The sequence below is a fragment of the Emys orbicularis genome, chromosome 3 (assembly GCF_028017835.1).
Source record: "Emys orbicularis isolate rEmyOrb1 chromosome 3, rEmyOrb1.hap1, whole genome shotgun sequence".
Lineage (NCBI taxonomy): Eukaryota > Metazoa > Chordata > Testudines > Emydidae > Emys > Emys orbicularis.
In genome coordinates this window covers 70,194,133-70,213,211 of record NC_088685.1, presented here as the reverse complement: position 1 = coordinate 70,213,211, position 19,079 = coordinate 70,194,133, and the positions used below count along the sequence as shown (strand labels likewise).

At 43.4% G+C, this 19,079-nt stretch overlaps 1 protein-coding gene across 1 annotated transcript; it reads left to right on the top strand.

The window, feature by feature from the left end:
* Nucleotides 1-16,009: 16,009 nt before the first annotated feature.
* On the top strand, nt 16,010-16,816 carry GJB7 (gap junction protein beta 7). The gene has a single exon (XM_065401404.1). The coding sequence runs from the start codon at nt 16,010-16,012 to the stop codon at nt 16,814-16,816; it is 807 nt and encodes a 268-aa protein (XP_065257476.1).
* Nucleotides 16,817-19,079: the final 2,263 nt, after the last annotated feature.

Sequence of the window (19,079 nt, the reverse complement as noted above, 5' to 3'; positions counted from 1 at the left end):
CCCATCTCGGCAAAGCCATCTCTGATGAGCTCCACGTTTCCCAGGGTCACTACCTTAGATAGCAGTAGCTTGACGATTGCCCTGGCTACTTGCATAACAGCAACCCCCACGGTAGACTTGCCCACGCCAAACTGGTTAGCGACGGACCGGTAGCTGTCTGGCGTTGCGAGCTTCCAGAGGGCTATGGCCACTCGCTTCTGGACAGTCAGGGCTGCCCGCATCCGGGTGTCCTTTCGCTTCAGGGCAGGGGACAGCAACTCACACAGTTCGAGGAAAGTCCCCTTCCGCATGCGAAAGTTGCGCAGCCACTGGGATTCATCCCAGACCTGCAGCACTATGCGGTCCCACCATTCCGTGCTGGTTTCACGGGCCCAGAATCGCCGTTCAACAGTATCAACAAGACCCAGTGACAGCGAGATGTCCTGGGCGCTGGGTCTCATGTTCTCAGAGAGGTCGGAGCTAGTGTCCGACTTCATGCCGTCACGGTAGTGCCGTAGCCTCCTCTCATGATTGATCTGCAGCTGCCTCTGGTACAGGTGGAGGAGAAGCTGCGAGGCGTTGAGAACTGCCACAACTGCAGCGATGGTCGCAGCGGGATCCATGCTCGCACTGCTGTGGCGTCCGCGCTGTCAGTAATCAGAAAAGCGCGCGAAATTATTTCCCGCCGGCGCTTTCAGGGAGGGAGGGAGGGAGGGAGGGCTTGAGTGACGGACGGATGACGACAGGCGCCCAAAAGCACCCTCGACACATTTTTTTACCCAGAAGGCATTTGGGGCTCGACCCAGAATTCCAAAGGGCAGGGGGGACTGCGGGAACTGTGGGATAGCTGCCCACAGTGCACCGCTTCCAATGTCGACGCTTGCCCCGTTAGTGTGGACTCACAAAGTCTCACAAAGTCGAATTACTGTCCTTAGTGTGGACACACACGTTCGACTTAGTAATATCGATTCCACATAGTCGAATTAACTAAAATCGAAGTACTCTCGTAGTGTAGACAAGGCCATATTTATCCCACTTTGGAGATGAGGAACTAAGGCATAGAGGGATTAAGTGACTAGCCCCTGGTCACCCAGAGAGTCTGTAGCAGAGCAGAGAATTATACCCAAGTGGTTTATTATCATTATTAATTATTTTATTAAAGTAGCACCTCGATGCCCCAACCGAGAACAGGATCCCATTGTGGCAGGAACTGTACACACACAAACTAACAGAAAGTTCCTGCTCTGATGAGCCCACACTCTAAATAGACAAGACAGACAGAGTGGAAAAGGGAAGTATTACCCCTATTTTACAGACAAAGAACTGAGGCCCGGAGAAATTACGTGAGTTCCCTAAGGTTACACAGGAAGTCAATAGCAGAGCAAGGAATAAAACCAAAAATCTACTGAGTACCAGTCCAGGGCCACAACCAAATGACCAGCCTTCCTCCATTTACTTCTGTCCACTACCATTCCTGTACATATTTAGCAAGTACATATCCAGGCTAGTGTTTTTACACATTATACATACACACTTTAACCACTATTATACTGGCTTGGGAAGTTTGGAAATTCTGCTTAAAATATTACTTATTATGGCACCCAAAAGAGTGTTAGGTGCCTCCTCCTGAGAGATAAAAGGACATGAGTTGTGCTCTGATGAGCTTACAAGCTAATGCTAGACCTGATGTAATGAGAGGTTAACATTAATAAGGCAGAACAATAACTCAGCATGCTACAAGGCTCAGGCACTGGACTGGGATATAAGAGACCTGGGTTCTATTCCTACCTCTACCATTGACCTGCTGTATGATCTTTGATAAATGATGTTGCCTCTCTGTTTTCCCTCCTACCTTTTGTCTGTCTCTTTTAGACTGTAAACTCTTCAGAGCAGCTACTCTGTCTCTTACTCTGTGTTTGTGACATGTCTACACCAGTGGGGTCCCTCTTTCAATTGGCACCACTAGACACTGCCATATTATAAATAATAATCAACTAGGGCTATTGCACAGTTCAGCAGAGGTGGGTTTGTTTGCTAATGGAATATAAGAAGTAATTATCTTAGCTGGCTAGTTTCTTGTAGGCTTCAAAAAACGACGAGTATTGAAATTTACATTTTTATTTCAGTTTGACTCATTTTAGGATGGACAATGAAAGACCCTAGACAAAAATAATTTCCCAGTGTTAAATTATTACACTTGCATTTCCATAGCAGCTTTCACCCAAGCATCTGAAATCTATTCTCAAAGTTGGTATTATCACCCCCATTTTACAGATAAAGAAACTAAGGCACTGAGGGTTGTGGCTTGATTTTCAAAAGTGATGAGCACCTGCAGCTCCCATTGACTTCAATGGGATTTGTGGGTGCTTAGCACCTCTGAAAGTCAATCCATAAGTGACTTGATCAGGGTGACTCTGAATAGAATCAGGTCTGGCATCTTGTAACTTGCTCTAGTCACTAGACTTCACTGTCCCCACAGTGAAGTTGATGTCTCAACATATTTTCCACATTCTGTTTTCCTGTGCCCTCCTCCGTGACTCTCAGCACCCGCCCCATTCCCTTAGTGTCTTTCCCAATGGTTTCCATCACCTTCCCTCCTCTGTCATAAAGCCACCCATAAAGAAAGACTATGTCTTGTAGTGAACAGAATTGATATTTTAAATCAACAATGGTTACATAGAAAAAAATGTCACCATTGCACAGCTTGCTAGGCCAGTTCCAAGCCTGGACACACAACTTGTGGGCCTCACCCTCACTTCCCAGGCTGACAACCTGCCCTCTCTGCTCCACCTCTGCATTCCACTGCTTTTATTGTACAGCAACACAATACTCCCCACTCCTTCGCTGCGTGCTTCCCTGGTGACTCCCAGTGTCCTTCCCTCACCAGTACCTCCTGAAAGTATCCCCTCTTCTCCGCCCCACAAACTCCTGATGGATTAGCTCCATTTGCCATTGGCTCATTTCCCCCTCACATTTTCCTAATTCCCCATTCTCCTCTGTGCAAAGGTACTTTTTCTACTGCTAACATAGTTAGCAAAGATGGTCAAAATCTGGGGGAAATTATTAATCAAATAATATGCTATTCATTGAATGAATTATTCAATGCATATTATTCAAGCTGCTGTAGACCTGACTGAATGATACAATTGTTCAATAAATAATTCATTCAACTGTGGCATTATTCAAATACATTTTTCAATAAATGATATTCAAGCAGCTTAGCAATTAATGGCACAGCTTTCCATACAATCATATTGTTAAGTCTGTCTTTTCTAGAGTATTTTTAACAAGAAACTCTTTCCCTTTCAGCCACCTCTCCTCTGCTGATTTGAACTCTCTCTAATGACTCCCTTTTCATTTCTGATAGAGACGATAACTTTCCTTCATTCCTTCCACTGTGGAGGCTCCATCTTTGGCCCGCTTCTTGTTCTCTTTTCCTGACACCCTTTGTGACCTCTCATTGCTAGCTTCAGTGCTAGACATCACCTCGATACAGATGATACCAATCTTACATGTCCCTCAACTTACTCTCTGGTCCCTCTGCTTCCTCATTCAACTGTCTTTCTTCCTTCTGCTCATTTAATGCTGCACCAATCATTCTACTCTTGGATGCTCTAAAGTGTGAAATCTTCCTTCTGGGTATAAAGCATCTTAGACTTTCCCTTTGGTTAATGCAGAATATAATTTTGCTAAGACTAGAAGTCACCTCTAACTTGCTCTGCTCATTTATCTCCCCTCTTCTGGAACATTGCCAAAACTCCCCCTTATTGTGATCTCCCTCTTGTCACAATCACAACCCAACTTGACTATTTCAATTCCTCCTTTATGGACTTTCTGAATCCCTAGACTGGTCTGGATTTGACTCCTCGCACAATGGCTTCATCTTCTCTAGTCTCAGGCCCATCTGTTCACTATGTTCGGCCTCCCCTTCCCCTCTCCCTATAGCTGCATGTCACTCTCACATGTGCTGCTCCATCAGAAAGTTTACTGTCTCCCTCTCATCTACTGAATCACTCTTTCACTGTCTTTGTGCTTTATTCTTTAACTGATGACTAACGCGTTCTACAAAGTCTAAGCCTTTGAAGAATGAATGGCATTGTACAGTATCAACCTGAGCATCAGTTAAAAGCTACACTGCCATATAGCAACAATCACACATAAAATAAACATTTTTTCCTTTTAAGGACACATTTCCGTCTCCTTTGGCAGAAAAGCTTATGCCCAAATAAATCTGTTAGTCTTTAAGGTGCCACCAGACTCCTTGTTGTTTTTGGCAGAAATGTTGCCTGTGACCCTGAGGAATGCCACAAAACAAGCTCTGTTACTCTATAGACCTGCTCAGCTGAAGTTTGTCCCATGAACATTCAACCAGTGTCACAGGGAAGACTACAGATGTAAAAACACTGGCATGTTGTTGCCTAGAGCTTGTTGATTGAGAATTAATGGCTCCAGAAAGTATAGCTGTGTGTTCCACAATCACTTTATAAAAGTCTCATTTCAGCCAAAGCAGCATTTAATCAAGTAACTATGTAAGTAAGTCTTCAATAACTAAAATCCTTTTCTTTATCTTTTCTGTATCAGCTCTACATGATTTAAACTCTTCCTCCTCTTTGCTCTTTCAGTAGATTGGGGCCTATACATGCCTAAGGGCTGTCTGAGAATTCCCTCCAAGCTCTTATTCCCACTTCTCCCTGGACAGGTCTTTCCTTTGTGCTTTTCTTCAGACAGTTCTCAGTGTAGGATTGGTGGGGCCAGGGGTAAGGAACATTTTTTCTAGTCCCAGTTCGTATGTAGGCACTCCCTGATATGGAAACACTGGCAGAGATTTTCGAAAGCAAGTGCCTAAAGATAGATTCCTAAATCCATAAGTGGCCTGATTTTCAAAAGTGCTGATTCCCCAGCCACTCCCACCCCCAACAAAGAGCTGCAGCATGGATTTTCATAGGACAAGAAATATAGGCTCTCTTTACTCCGTTCCAATACACCTCTTAAAATTCCCGCACTGCCTTTGGAGGGATTCCTTAAGTAAAAAAGTTACTTGGTAGGAATGATGACTTTATCTATAAGCTGTTTTCACAGCAGTTAATGCAGAACCTGGTTTTCTGAGACTGAGAGTAATTTACCTAATGTTAGAAAAGGAAAACCTACTTGGCACATCCCTAATCTTCTTGTCTGTATGTTATTAAGTGGGACCATATTTATTTTTTTGTTAGTCAGCTCGCTTCCCTTGTCAAACAGGATTACATTAATTGGAAGTAGGAATCTTTTAGTTCGGGTCCTCAGCCCCCACGTGGGAGAGATACAGTGCAACACTTTGGTGCACTCTGCTATTCACACTCCCATAGTCCAAACGGAGGGGCAGTGTAGATATGCCCTAAGATTTTGCAGTTTATGCTGAGCAAACACTTCTGTTAGTGTTGTCAGAGCCAGAATGAATCTAAGCAACTAAGACTCTGGACTGGAATTGAGCAAACAATCCGACTGAAGATGCAGGGGACTGAGAAGACTCCAGCTCACTCTCCCACAGTTGTATTGACTGTACAGCTAACGAGTAAAAAGTAGGGAGAAAAATTAAAGGGACAGGGGACTGGAAACGCCGCAAGTCCCTCTCTCAGTGTTTCCCTGGCATCATGTCCTGTGAGGGCAGATTTGTTCCTCCTCTTGCAGAACAAGGGATTTTGGGCCCCAAAAGCAGCAGATCCTCCAAGATCCATGTAGAACATGGAGGCCTGGCCTTGCCAGATAGAGGTCGTGTATCTGCCCTCGCTGTCTGTCCTGTAGCCCCCTTCTGGCTTTGATGGGAATTGCACTGCCAGGGGCTCCCCGTCCAGCTGGTGATGCTGGACATGCATAAAAGAAGACCTCTACAGCAAGGATGGTGGGGAAACACATAGGAAACATAGGCAGGTTTCTGTGATTAAGGTTAGGGCATGTGTTAAACTATGAAATGAAGTATACCCAGTAGAGAAGTGGAGGATTTAAAACGCAACATTGATCGACAGGTAAAAGAACGTCCCAGCAAACGTCTATAATTTTGGAAAAATAATTCAGTCTAATATCGTGGGATAGCTGGCTCCTACACAGAAGTCTGAATGTTAAATGGAATTTCCTTAGACAGAATGTAGCAAGTATTTGCATAAACTGGAGCGTGCTATCACACAGTGCACAGGTTGTGGCATATTGCTAAAAATTTACATGCTTCTTATGGCTTCCTCTGGAATCAGCAGGAAGATAATGTGTATGGAGACTGGTATAAAGAAAGTGTTACACCATTTAGTGAGAGAAGAAATCATTTTTATCAAAGAACAATGAAAACAAATATCCAGTAACATCTAGCTGAGATAATGTCCAGAAGGTTAATGTCAGAGAACAAGTCTGGTGCTGCTCCTTTGATTGTGTAATTAATAATAAAAATAACCATTGTTGGCACTTATATAGATCAGGTCAAATCAAATCTCACAGAACTACTTAGTTATGGGTGTTTTACCAACCCATGACAAGCTTTAGAGAGGATAAAAAGGCATATATTTTAAGGTCTGATTTGTATTGTTATTGGAAGTGCAATATTTGTTGTTACTGGGAATATCTATGCCTAGCAAAGCAAGTATCATATGCAATTTCACTTCTTTCTATAATAGGCTTCCACAATTTTTGGCAACCTGTTCCTGAACATTTGAACCTGGGGGACAACCTCACTCCACATGCTTGAAATCTCACACCATCTCATCCTCTGATGTCATTCATATTAACTTAAGTTAATGTCTTAATAGCACTTAGTAAAACTGTAAAATTCATCAGAAAACACCATTACATTGTAATCCTCTGTTAGAATGTTTACATATGACAAAGGGAATTATGTCTAAAATTTGTAGGCTGCTTTAGATTTTATTAGAAAATGTTTACTTGGACACACGGGGAGATATAGTTATACAGTTATAGTGGCTTAGTTGCATGTTAGACAATAGCAGTTATCGTTTTAATGTTTGTTTTAGTTATTTCAGACTTAGGTTTATAATTAAACTTTTTTTTATATTTGGACACTTTAATTTATCTGTATTGGGCTAAGTATGCTAACAGAATATTCATTTGTATACAATATGCTCATTTAAATATTAATATATATAATATCCATAAATTCAAACTCCATTTGTAATATATATATCCTACCCAGAAGAGGAAGTTAAAAAATTCTGCTCTGTCACATTGCATGCTAACTGTGATGAAGCAGAGAAACTGCCCACCAGCACAGCAGGGTTAAAGAGAGACTTTGTGTCCAGAAAGCCCCACCCTACAGCCAATGCTAGGCCTGGAGGGGGGAGAAAAGGAGGGATCCTGGCCCAGTTCAGGGCTGATTGGTGAAGAGGTAGGAGCTAGCTGCCTCCTGCCTGAGGGGAAAGAGCACTAGCCTGCCAGCCAAGGCAGCCACCTGGGAGTAAGCACTGTCTCCCCAGCCAAGGGAGACTGCAAAGAGGACCTAGGAGTCTCTAGCACCTGAGGTAAGTGAGTGAGCGAACCCCATAGACATTGGGGGTCTTGCCTTCACCCAGCTTGCAGCTGCCCTGCCCAAAGAAGTCTGGGACTGCAGTAAGGCACAACCCATGACACAAGAGAGGACCCTATGGGAAGCAAGCCGCCCAGCAAATTAGAATAGAGGGTCCATGCCCCATACTGAACAGACTGGTGGGAAGTAGGGAGGACCCCCCCCTTCAAAGGCTGACGTACACAAGGCCCTGGGCTGGGACCCAGTGGAGAGGGAGGGCCCAGGTCCCCCTAACTCCTCTGGCCTTAGAGACTGAGGCTCCTCAACCAAGCAGGGGGCTGTGAGCCATGCACTGTAACCACTAGGCTGTCCAGCTCCTCAAGCCACCTGTTACAGATTGGTGAAGAATGTGGGTAGATTACGGAATTGAAGAAAAAAGAGAGAGAAAGAAACCCTCAAACAACCGGCACTCTAGCTAAATGGAAATGGAACAGCTACTAAAACCGATGGACGAACAAAACACCCACCATCATCATCAGCAAAACTGCTTCTGCAAATGGCCAACCAGCAGCAGCAACAGTTGGTCCAGCAGGTGGGTCACGATATTATGGCCACCCACTCCCACAGAGCCAGCAAACCCTGCCCCAGCTGCAACTGCCACCCATGGGCGGCACGTATAATAGGCTTGGGGAAGCTAAGCCTCCCCAGAAAAGGTTGGCCATGCAGAAGGGCAAATGGTGCAGTTGTGGCGTGGGTCACCTTCCTTTGGAGGTGTGCTGGCCCATCACCTTTGGGGTGCTGGAAGTGAAGCTCCCTAAAAGTGGGGGGGCCACTGACACCTGGACCAAGGTCCCACCCTTGCTCTGCCTTGTTCCCTGAGACCCCACCCACCGGTCACTCCTCTCCGCCGCAGAGAGGAGCAAGCGAGTGGTGGGTGGGCAGTCAGGCCTTAGAGGAAGAGGTGGGGGGAAGGAGTGAGTGGTGGGTGGGCGGGCTTCGGGGGAAGAGGCAGGGAGGAGGAGTGAGAGGCGGGTGGGCAGGGAGTGCCTCGGGGGAAGAGTCAGTGGGGGCAGGCCCTTGGGGAGGCGGGGCCACAGTGGACCCCTCCACTTCTAGGGAGCTCCCAGCACTCATGTGTAAGCCTCCCCAAACAGAAGACTCACGCACCAACCATGCTGCCACCCCATCAGACTTACCAAGATGGGGCCCAGTGATGATCCTGAGGCCTTCCTTGAAACTTTGAGCAGGTGGCCGTAGTAGACCTCTGGCTCCAAGCCCAATACACTGTGGTGCTGACCCCATACTTAACCAGAGTAGCAGGGGAGATCCCCGATCCTGGTGAGGAGACATTCCATGCATCTGAGCCAACCTAGCAAGACAAGGCCCCATCAAAGCATAATGAAGAGCCCCCCCCATTACCTGAGTCAGAGATTCTGAACCAGTTCTCCCACTTTGTAGAGGAACAATGGGTGGACAACATGCTGAACTGAGCATACATCCAAGTGGCGGTAGTAAATGGGGAGACCATTGAGCCCCATCAAGCGGAGTGTTCCCACCCTTCGAAATTCAGGAGGACCGGCTATATTGCCGTGAGAAGGACCAGCAGACTGGAGAAGTTTGGAATCAGCTTCTGGTACCCCGATCCTCCCAGAGGGAGGTGATGCAACTTGCCCACGCCATATCCTTCAAGGGGCATGTAGGGAGGGAGAAGATGTTAGCCCGGATTCTAGCCCATTTTTTTGTTCTGGATTTCTGTTCCTCATGTCCGGAGTGTCAGCTCACAGTCCTAAGCCAACAGAGAGAGCTCCCTTGATCCCCCTCCCACTAGTAGGCATGCCAGTTGAGCGGATTGGAATGGACATAGCCGGCCCTTTGGAGAAGAGCACTGCAGGATACTAATTCATTTTAGTTATAGTAAACTATATAACCAGGTACCTGGAAGTGGTACCCCCATTACATTCTATGAATGCCAAAACGGTGGCCGCTGAACTGATGAAAATCTTTGCTCAAGTTGGGGTGCTGCAGGAGATCTTAACAGATCAGGAAACGAACTTTATGTCGTAGATGATCAAGCAACTGTGCCAAATGCTGAAAATCAAGACTCTCAGGACATCTGATCACCACCCCCAAACAGACGGCCTGATAGAAAGATTAAACAGAACACTAAAGACGATGCTCTGAAAGTTTGTCCTTATGGATGTCCAAAACTAGGACCAGTTACTCCCTTCTTTCCTGGTCGCCGAACCCTCGCATTGATGAACTACTTGACCAGCTAGGGGAAGCAGAATACATCACCACTCTGGATCAAACAAAGGGATATTGGCAGATCCCCCTCACACCAGAATCCAGGGAAAAGACAGTTTCCCAACTTCCCTTTGGGCTCTTTCACTTCCAGACAATGCCCTTTGGGTTGCCTGGGGTCCTGGCCATAGTCCAGCGACTAATGGACCATGGCCAATATGCTGCTGTGTACCTAGACGACAAGGTAGATGAAAGCTTGTGAGGAGGCTTTTCAAGTCCTGAAGGCCCAACTCTGCAGAGAACCCATTTTGTACAGCCCTGACTTCACCAAGGAGTTCCTGCTACTGACTGATGCATCGGACACGGGCCTAAGAGCCAGGTAGTGTGAGATGACTAGCACCCCATCTTCTCCCAAGGAAGAAGACCTACTTTGTGATTGAAAAGGAGGCACTGGCAGTAAAGTGGGCTATGGACTTGCCCTGCTACTACCTTCTGGGCACTCACTTCACACTAGTCACCGACCATACCCCCCTACGATGGCTACATGCCATGAAGGATACTAACCCCCGAATTCTGAGATAGTACCGCTCCCTCCAGCCCTTTTCCTTCCGTCTTCAACACTGGGCTTGAAGAGCCAACCTGAATGCTGACTTCTTTTCATGGCATAGAGGAGAACAGATGGGGGGGGGGGGGCGACCTCAAATGGTGTCATGGGGGAGGGTTTGTGTGATGAAGCAGAGAACCTACCCACCAGCACAGCAGGAGTTAAATAAAGGCTTTGGGCCCAGCTAGCCCCACCCCGTTATACCTGCAGCCAATGCCAGGCCTGGAGGGGGAAAAAAGGGAGGGAGCCTGGCCCAGTTCAGGACTGACTGGTGAAGCGGCAGGAGCTAGCTGCCTGCCTATCTAGAGGAAGGGTCACTAGCCTGCCAGCCAAGTAAGCCACTTGGGAGTAAGCACTGTCTCCCCAGCCCAGGGAGACTGAATGAGACCTAGGAGTCTCCAGCACCTGAGGTAACTGAGCAAACCACAGAGCTATTGTGGGGTTCACCCTCACCAAATTGGGGCTGCCCCACCCGAAGGAGCCTGGGAACATGACAAGGCCCCGCCCAAACCCATGAGGAAGCCACCCAACAAATTGGATTGGTGGGGGGCAAACCCTAAACTGAACAGACTGGTAGGAAGTAGCCCAGGGCAGTGGATATAGACTCTCTGCTGGGAGGGCCTTGGGCTGGGACCTGATGGAGGGGGAGAGCCCGAGTCCCTCTACCTACCCAGCCTTAGAGTCTGAAGCTCCACAACCAAGCAGGAGACTGAGAGCCATGTGCTCTAACCACTAGGCCACCTGGCCCTCCAACCTGCCTGTTACACCCACATTTTAAGTTTTATCTATTTGGCACAAGGTGACATTAACAAAGAGAAGGTTAAAGGATGACTCAATCACAGTCAATAAGTACCTACATGGGGAACATAAATGTAAAGCTCTTCAATCTAGCAGACAAAGGTATAACAAGATCTAATGGCTGAAAGTTCAAGCTAGAGAAATTTAGACTAGAATAAAGTCACAATTTTTTTTTTAACAGTGAGGGTAATTAACCTTTGAAAATAAGAACATAAGAACAGCTTTACTGGGTCAGACCAATGGTCCATCCAGCCCAATATCCTGTCTTCCAACAGTGGGCAATGCCAGGTGCTTCAGAGGGAATGAACAGAACAGATAATCATCAAGTGATCCATCCCCTGTTGCCCATTCCCAGCTTGTGGCAAACAAAGGCTAGGGACACTTCAGAGCATGGTTTTGCATCCCTGCCCATCCTGGCTAATAGCCATTGACGGACCTATCCTCCATGAATTTATCTAGTTCTTTTTTGAACCCTTCTATAGTCTTGGCCTTCACAACATCGTCTGGCAAAGAGTTCCACAGACTGATTGTGCCTTGTGTGAAGAAATACTTCCTTTTGTTTGTTTTATACCTGCTGCCTATTAACTTCATTTGGTGACCCGTAGTTCTTGTGTTATGAGGAGTAAATAACACTTCCTTATTTACTTTCTCCACACCAGTCATGATTTTATAGATCTCTATCATATCTCCCCTTAGCCGTCTCTTTTCCAAGCTGAAAAGTCCCAGTCTTATTAATCTATCCTCATAAGGAAGCTGTTCCATACGCCTAACCATTTTTGTTGCCCTTTTCTGAACCTTTTCCAACTCCAATATATCTTTTTTGAGATGGGGTGACCACATCTGCACTCAGTATTCAAGATGTGGGAGTACCATGAATTTATATAGAGGCAATATAATATCTTCTATCTTATTAGCTATCCCATTCCTAATGATTCCCAACATTCTGTTAGCTTTTTTGACTGTCACTGCACAATAAGTGGATGTTTTCAGAGAACTATCCACAATGACTTCAAGCTCTTTCTTGAGTAGTAACAGCTAATTTAGACCATCATTTTATATATATAGCTGGGATTATGTTTTCCAGTGTGCATTACTTTGCATTTATCAACATTGAATTTCATCTGCCATTTTGTTGCTCAGTCACCCAGTTTTGTGAAATTCCTTTGTAGCTCTTCGCAGTCTGCTTTGGACTTAACTATCTTGAGTAGTCTTGTATCCTCTGCAAATCTTGCCACCTGTTTACCCCTTTTCCCAGATCATTTATGAATCTGTTGAACAGTACTGGTCCCAGTATAGACCCCCCTGGGGGACACCACCATTTACTTCTCTTCATTCTGAAAACTGACCATTTATTCCTACCCTTTGTTTCCTATCCTTTAACCTGTTACTGATCCATGAGAGGACCTTCGTCTTATGCCATGACAATTTACTTTGCTTAAGAGCCTTTGGTTAGGGACCTTGTCAAAGCCTTTCTGAAAATCTAAGTACACTCTGTCTACTGGATCATCCTTGTACTCATGTTTGCTGACCCCCTCAAAAGAACTCTAGTAGATTGGTAAGGCATGATTTCCCTTTACAAAAACCATGTTGACTCTTCCCCCCCAAAATCATGTTCATCTATGTGTCTGACAATTCTGTTCTTTACTATAGTTTCAACCAGTTTGCCTGGTAGTGAAGTTAGGTTTACTGGCTTGTAATTGCTGGGATTACCTCTGGAGATTTAAAAAAAAAATTTCATCACCTTAGCTATCCTCCAGTCATCTCGTACAGAAGCTGATTTAAATGATAGGTTACATATCACAGTTAGTAGTTCTGCAATTTCACTTTTGGGTTCCTTCAGAACTTTTGGATGAATACCACCTGGTCTTGGTAACTTCTTTCTGCTTAATTTATCAATTTGTTCAAAAACCTCCTCTAATGACTTCTCAATCTGGGACAGTTCATCAAATTTGTCACCTAAAAAGAATGGCTCCGGTTTGGGAATCTCCCTCACCTCCGCAGCCATGAAGACCGATGCAAATAATTCATTTAGTTTCTCCACAATTACCTTATCTTCCTTGAGTGCTCCTTTAGCATCTCAATAGTCCAGTGGCTCCACTGGTCGTTTAGCAGGCTTCCTGCTTCTGATGGACTTAAAAATTTTGCTGTTACTTTTTGAGTCTTTGGCTAGCTGTTCTTCAAATTCTTTTTTGGCCTTCCTAATTGTATTTTTACTCTTCATTTGCCAGGGTTTATGCTCCTTTCTATTTTCCTCAATAGGATTTAACTTCCACTTTTTAAAGGATGCCTTTTTGCCTCTCACTACTTTGTTGTTTAGCCACGATGGCACTTTTTTGGTTCTCTTACTATGTTTTTTTAATTTGGGGTATATATTTAAATTGAACCTCCATTATGGTGTCTTTAAAAAGTTTCCATGCAGCTTGCAGGGATTTCACTTTTGACACTGTACCTTTTAATATCTGTTTAATTAACTTCCTCAATTTTGTGTAGTTTCCCTTTCTGAAATTTAAATGCTACCATAGTGGGCTACTTTGGTGTCCCCCTCCCAAAGGGATATTAAATTTTATGTTATGATCACTATTTTCACACGGTTCGGCTATATTCACCTCGTGGCCCAGATCTTCTGCTCCACTTAGGACTAAATCAGGAATCAGGAGAAATCTCCTCTTGTGGGCTCCAGGACTAGCTGCTTGAAGAAGCAGTCATTTAAGGTGTCAAAAAACTTTATCTTAAATAAAACTTTACTATTTATTTGGGGGAGGGATAGCTCAGTGGTTTGAGCATTGACCTACTACACCCAGGGTTGTGAGTTCAATTCTTGAGGGGGCCAGTTAGGGATCTAAAGCAAAATCAGTACTTGATCCTGCTAGCAAAGGCAGGGGGCTAGACTTGATGACCTTTTGGGGTCCCTTCCAGTTCTATGAGATAGGTATATCTCTCTGCATCCCATCCTGAGCTGACATGTATCCAGTTAATATGGGGGTAGCTGAAAGCCCCCATTATTATTGAGTTTTTTATTTTTATAGCCTCTCTAATGTCCCTGAGCATTTCACACTCACTATCACCATCCTGGTCAGGTGGGTGGTAGTATATCCCTAGTACTAGATTCTTATTATTCAAGCATGGACTTACTCTCCATAGAGATTCTATGGTACAGTTTGGTTCATTTAAGAGTTTTACTTCATTTGACTCTATGCTTTCTTTCACATATAGTGCCCCCCACCCCCCTGTACTTTGGAACAATTTACCAAGGGTTGTGCTGGATTCTCTGTCACTGCTGGAAATTTTTTTAAAATTCAGAGTGGATGTTTTTCTAAAACATATGCCTAGTTCAAGTAGGAATTTAGGGAAGCCCTATGTGTTATATAGGAAATCAGAGTAGATGATCACAGTGGTCCCTTTTGGCCTTATAATGTATGAATCTGTTAACTTTATGCACATAATCCATAAAAAGCAGACAAATATAGTCCTTTTACAGCAACTGAACTGCATGGCAAATTTTGCACCCCCCATAAAGCACAGGAAAGAGGGGAGGGTCTGAACGTAGCAGAACATAAATTAAACACAAAGACAGAGAAGATGAATGTCAACACTAAATCTACCATTTTCGAAGGACAGAAAGAAGCCTGGGGCTTGGAACACCTCTTACGTTGATGGTTTTATAGGCCTGCTTGTTCGTTTCACAATACATTTGGCCTACCAGCTGCAACTTATTTTGGCTTTGCTTAAAGGGCTCACAAAGGCTGTTGGGTGACATTATATGGATTTGCTGTTGGCAAATATTTATAGATGTGCCAGGTGACACTCCCTATGGTGAAAACTAATCCTTGTTTTACAGAGTAGTTGTTCATTTTAATCATTCACACAGACATTAACCTTTGAGGAGGATTTCAGACGTGCTTAGCTAAAAGTAATGAAGGACAATGAAGTAACTCCCATTCCATATTAGCCTGTAAATGGAACAGTGAGAAGGAGGGAAAAAATGAAACCAATCCAAAAATAACCCAAACTCTTATAAATAAGATTTTCCATCCATTTATATTGGAGAGAGATTACAATAATCTTCCTATCTTTATCATTATGCTTCAAATTGTGGCACCAAATGCATCCATCACCTGGGATGTTCTTGGCCCATAATTTTTTCATATGCAATGGTTACCATCAAAATGTCTGCAATTGCTATTATTCAAGACACACCCAAGATATCAGCTTTTCCTTCTATTAAGATATTGTTCTATTATTTATTGTTCTACTAACTGATATCTGCTAGCAAAATTACTACTTTTTAATGATCGTCATTGGAGCTGCTTCTCCACTTAAGTACAGTATCTCGGGGGGGGAGGGGGGGAGAAATAGCAACATCCTATGATAGAACAGATGCATCTGTGCAGTCTGGGTTGAAGATGCTATTATGGACATCATACTCCTTATGGTTGCCTTTCCCCCCTAATTTATATCATATGGTGAGTACATAGTAGTTTTAGCCTTGATTCCTGGGAGCTCCCTGGGTCCTAAAATAGTCAAACTATTCTTTCATGGGAAATTTTTATGACTTCTCTTAACATTAATAAGAACAGTCCCACTTTGTATTTATAGCATGTTTGGAGCAAGGCTGAACCTGACTGTCTGATATGGTGCCCAACATGGTTTGGGCTTGCCTACACTTGCTGTTAAACTGTTCTCAGTATTAGCAACCATAGGAGGTACCAAATATCAGCTCTAAAATCTGCCGTATGGATCTAGGAGCAGCACTTTGACCTTAATTATTTTAGGCTGGTTTAGATACTAGTTATACCAATATGATTCAGCTTGAATGTATTTGTTTTTTGTTCTTTCTCCAGAGGAAGGGAAATCTCTAACCATATGTTTATTTGTTACAGCATTTTGGCCTTCCTTCAGAAAAAATCATGAGCTGGGGATTCCTGCGAGACATCCTAAGTGGAGTGAATAAATATTCAACAGGGATTGGCAGGATCTGGTTGGCTATTGTGTTTATATTCCGCTTGCTTGTCTATGTTGTGGCAGCAGAACACGTCTGGAAGGATGAACAGAAGGAATTCGAGTGCAACATCAGGCAACCGGGTTGTGAAAACATCTGCTTTGACCACTTCTTCCCCATTTCCCAGATCAGGCTTTGGGCCTTGCAACTGATCATGGTCTCCACCCCTTCTCTTTTGGTTGTTCTCCATGTTGCCTATCGAGAGAGCAGGGAAAAGCGACACAAAATGAAACTTTACAAGACCCCAGGGAGCATGGATGGTGGATTGTTGTGTACTTATCTCATCAGCCTCATTTTCAAAACAGGATTTGAAATTGGTTTCCTGGTTTTGTTTTACAAGTTGTATGGTGGATTCAATGTGCCACGCCTTGTGAAGTGTGACATGAGGCCATGTCCTAACACTGTAGATTGCTATATCTCCAAACCCACAGAGAAGAAAGTCTTCCTCTATTTTGTGGTGGTGACTTCGTGCTTGTGCATTGTATTAAATGTAAGTGAACTGAGCTATCTGATTTTCAAATACACCATAAAATGTTACCTTGAGAGATATAACAAGAAAGTTCAAACCATGAAAAGTGAATGCCAGAAGCTGAAATACGTTGATCCCGCTGAAACAGCAAGTACAGCTCTGTTCCACAGCAATGCTTCACCAGTGCTCGTCAATATGCCAGATAAACCTAAAAGTAACTTACCTACTGATTTGAGAGAAGGATAAAAATAATATTGCATGATGTTAAATAAACTGTTTGAATTATTCCTCTTACATGAGTTCAAAGAAATCCATGAGTGGATAAGGAGGAACTTTTATTTCTATCTAGAAAATAGTGTATTCTCTTTTTCTCTTAAAAAATTGTCAGATTCCTGGGACCGGTTAGAATAGAGGAGTGAAAAGGGGATATAAAGCCGTACAGATTAGGTCACTCTGCCAATTTGAATCCAGCCCAGGACAATAGGAGTAACTGAAAAGGGTTGACAACTTATGGCTGCTAACTGTCCTATGTGATTAGGTCACTATATGAGTGATGGGCTGAGCCTAGTTCTGTTTATATACTAATATTTGTACTATTTTACAACAACAATTAAACACACCTGGTGGCAGACTGATACCAAGGACGGACCTAGGTAGCTGTCTATCTTAGCTACTTAAACAGCACTTATTGCTGTAGTAGTTGAGCACCTCACAATCTTTAATGTATTTATAATTTATAATGTATTTACCTCCTGTGTGGGGGGGTATTTCTGCAATTTTTATAGGCGGCAGAAACAGACATGGGGATACTAAATGGCTTGCCTAAGATCATACAGGAAGTCTGCAGCACAGTAGGGAATTGATCCCACGTTTCCCATGTCCCAGACTATCTCCGTAACCACTGGACCTTCCTTCCTCTCTACAGCTATAGAGATTGAATAACTGTCATCTATCAAAGCCCTGTGTCTCAAGTTTGGGTTGAGGCACACTAGCTGGGCACCATGGATGGTGGTGAGAGGATTTCAGAACGTGCTTCAAAATTATGGTCTTTTAAAATTAACATTATATAGTTAAACTAGAGGGGAGATGAGTATTCCATGAAGCCTATCATTTTCCTGCTAACAGGTAGAAAGCGAGAGAAATTAGGACAGGAAAAAATTCATTCTCTATTGAAATCAATGGGAAAAGATGACAATCGGTCTTTTCAACTTTAATTTCTATGGTAAGCATTTATGGTTATGCCTAGGTTCAACTGTTCCAATTTGTGACTTATTTCAATCTTCATTGAATTCAAGATTTAATACAGTATATATACATTTTACTGCAGTAAGATAACTACTCCTGATTTACTAAGTCTTCCTTGCTATAACAGATTAACATTGCTTAGAATAATTTAAATTTTACGGTAGATATCAAACTGTGTTTTAAGAAGTGGATCCATGTGTCCATCCGTCTGTCCAACTTGCTACGGATTAGAACTGGTTGAAATAGTTTGAAAAATGTTCACATTGAAAAATGTACTTGTGCTGAAATAGAAATTTTCCACGGTAAAATGTGGAGTTTGACAAAAATTTCAGCTAGAAAATTCATAATAAAAATATTTGTTTTGAATTGGCTTTTGAAATAAACATTGATTTCAACATAAAATGTTTTTGTTTTCCATCTTGGGATCCCCCAAGCATTCCCATGTTAAGGCACTTACAACATTAGGAAAAAACATTCATGATGACTCTATTCTCTTTTACAGAGGAAAAGAATGTCCTCTGAAAAAGGAAGGTAGCCTGTGGTGATACTCTGTAAAAGAGAATATAGTGGACCTTGCCTGCGTCATCACCGGCTAACACAGACCATGGTTTATGTCTCTCCGATAAAAAAAATATCCAGGGGGAAAAAAGTAAATGTTAGCTGATCATTTAAATAACGTTTCCTTCAGAACAGCAGCTAGTTTAAGGAACAACTAAATTAAAGCCTTACTTTTTTGAAACACACTCAAGCCTATTGGTATAAAAGCAAATTGTGTTATTTCATTATAGTGCTAGCTTTGCTAAAAATCAATGTACATAATAAACTAAGCTACTATCATGTTTTTCAGAGTAGCAGCCGTGTTTGTCTGTATCTGCAAAAAGAACAGGAGTACTTGTGGCACCTCTAAGGTGCCACAAGTACTCCTGTTCTTATGTTTTTGAAGCCTGTGCGCGCATTCTCATTGTGTGTTGCTAAAAGGAAGCCTCTTAAAATATATGAAAGAATATATTTCTGTTGCTTTCCTATTTACAAGGGCAGCAGAATCTAACTGAATTTTAGATGTCAGCCTGCCAGCTAGTGGCCAGTTTCAGATTTGCATGTTTAACAAAACTGCACCATAGCATGTATGTGGAATAGTAAAGATGGGACACTGCTTGATTGATCATACTTATCCGTTGTTGCCAGGATCATAGAATCATAAAAATATAAGGCTGAAAAGGACCTCGAGAGGTCAGCTAATCCATCATCCCCCATGGTGAAGCAA

What these genes read in the sequence shown, in the direction of transcription:
- GJB7 (XM_065401404.1), top strand. Translation starts at nt 16,010, where the DNA reads ATGAGCTGGGGATTCCTGCGAGACATCCTAAGTGGAGTGAATAAATAT.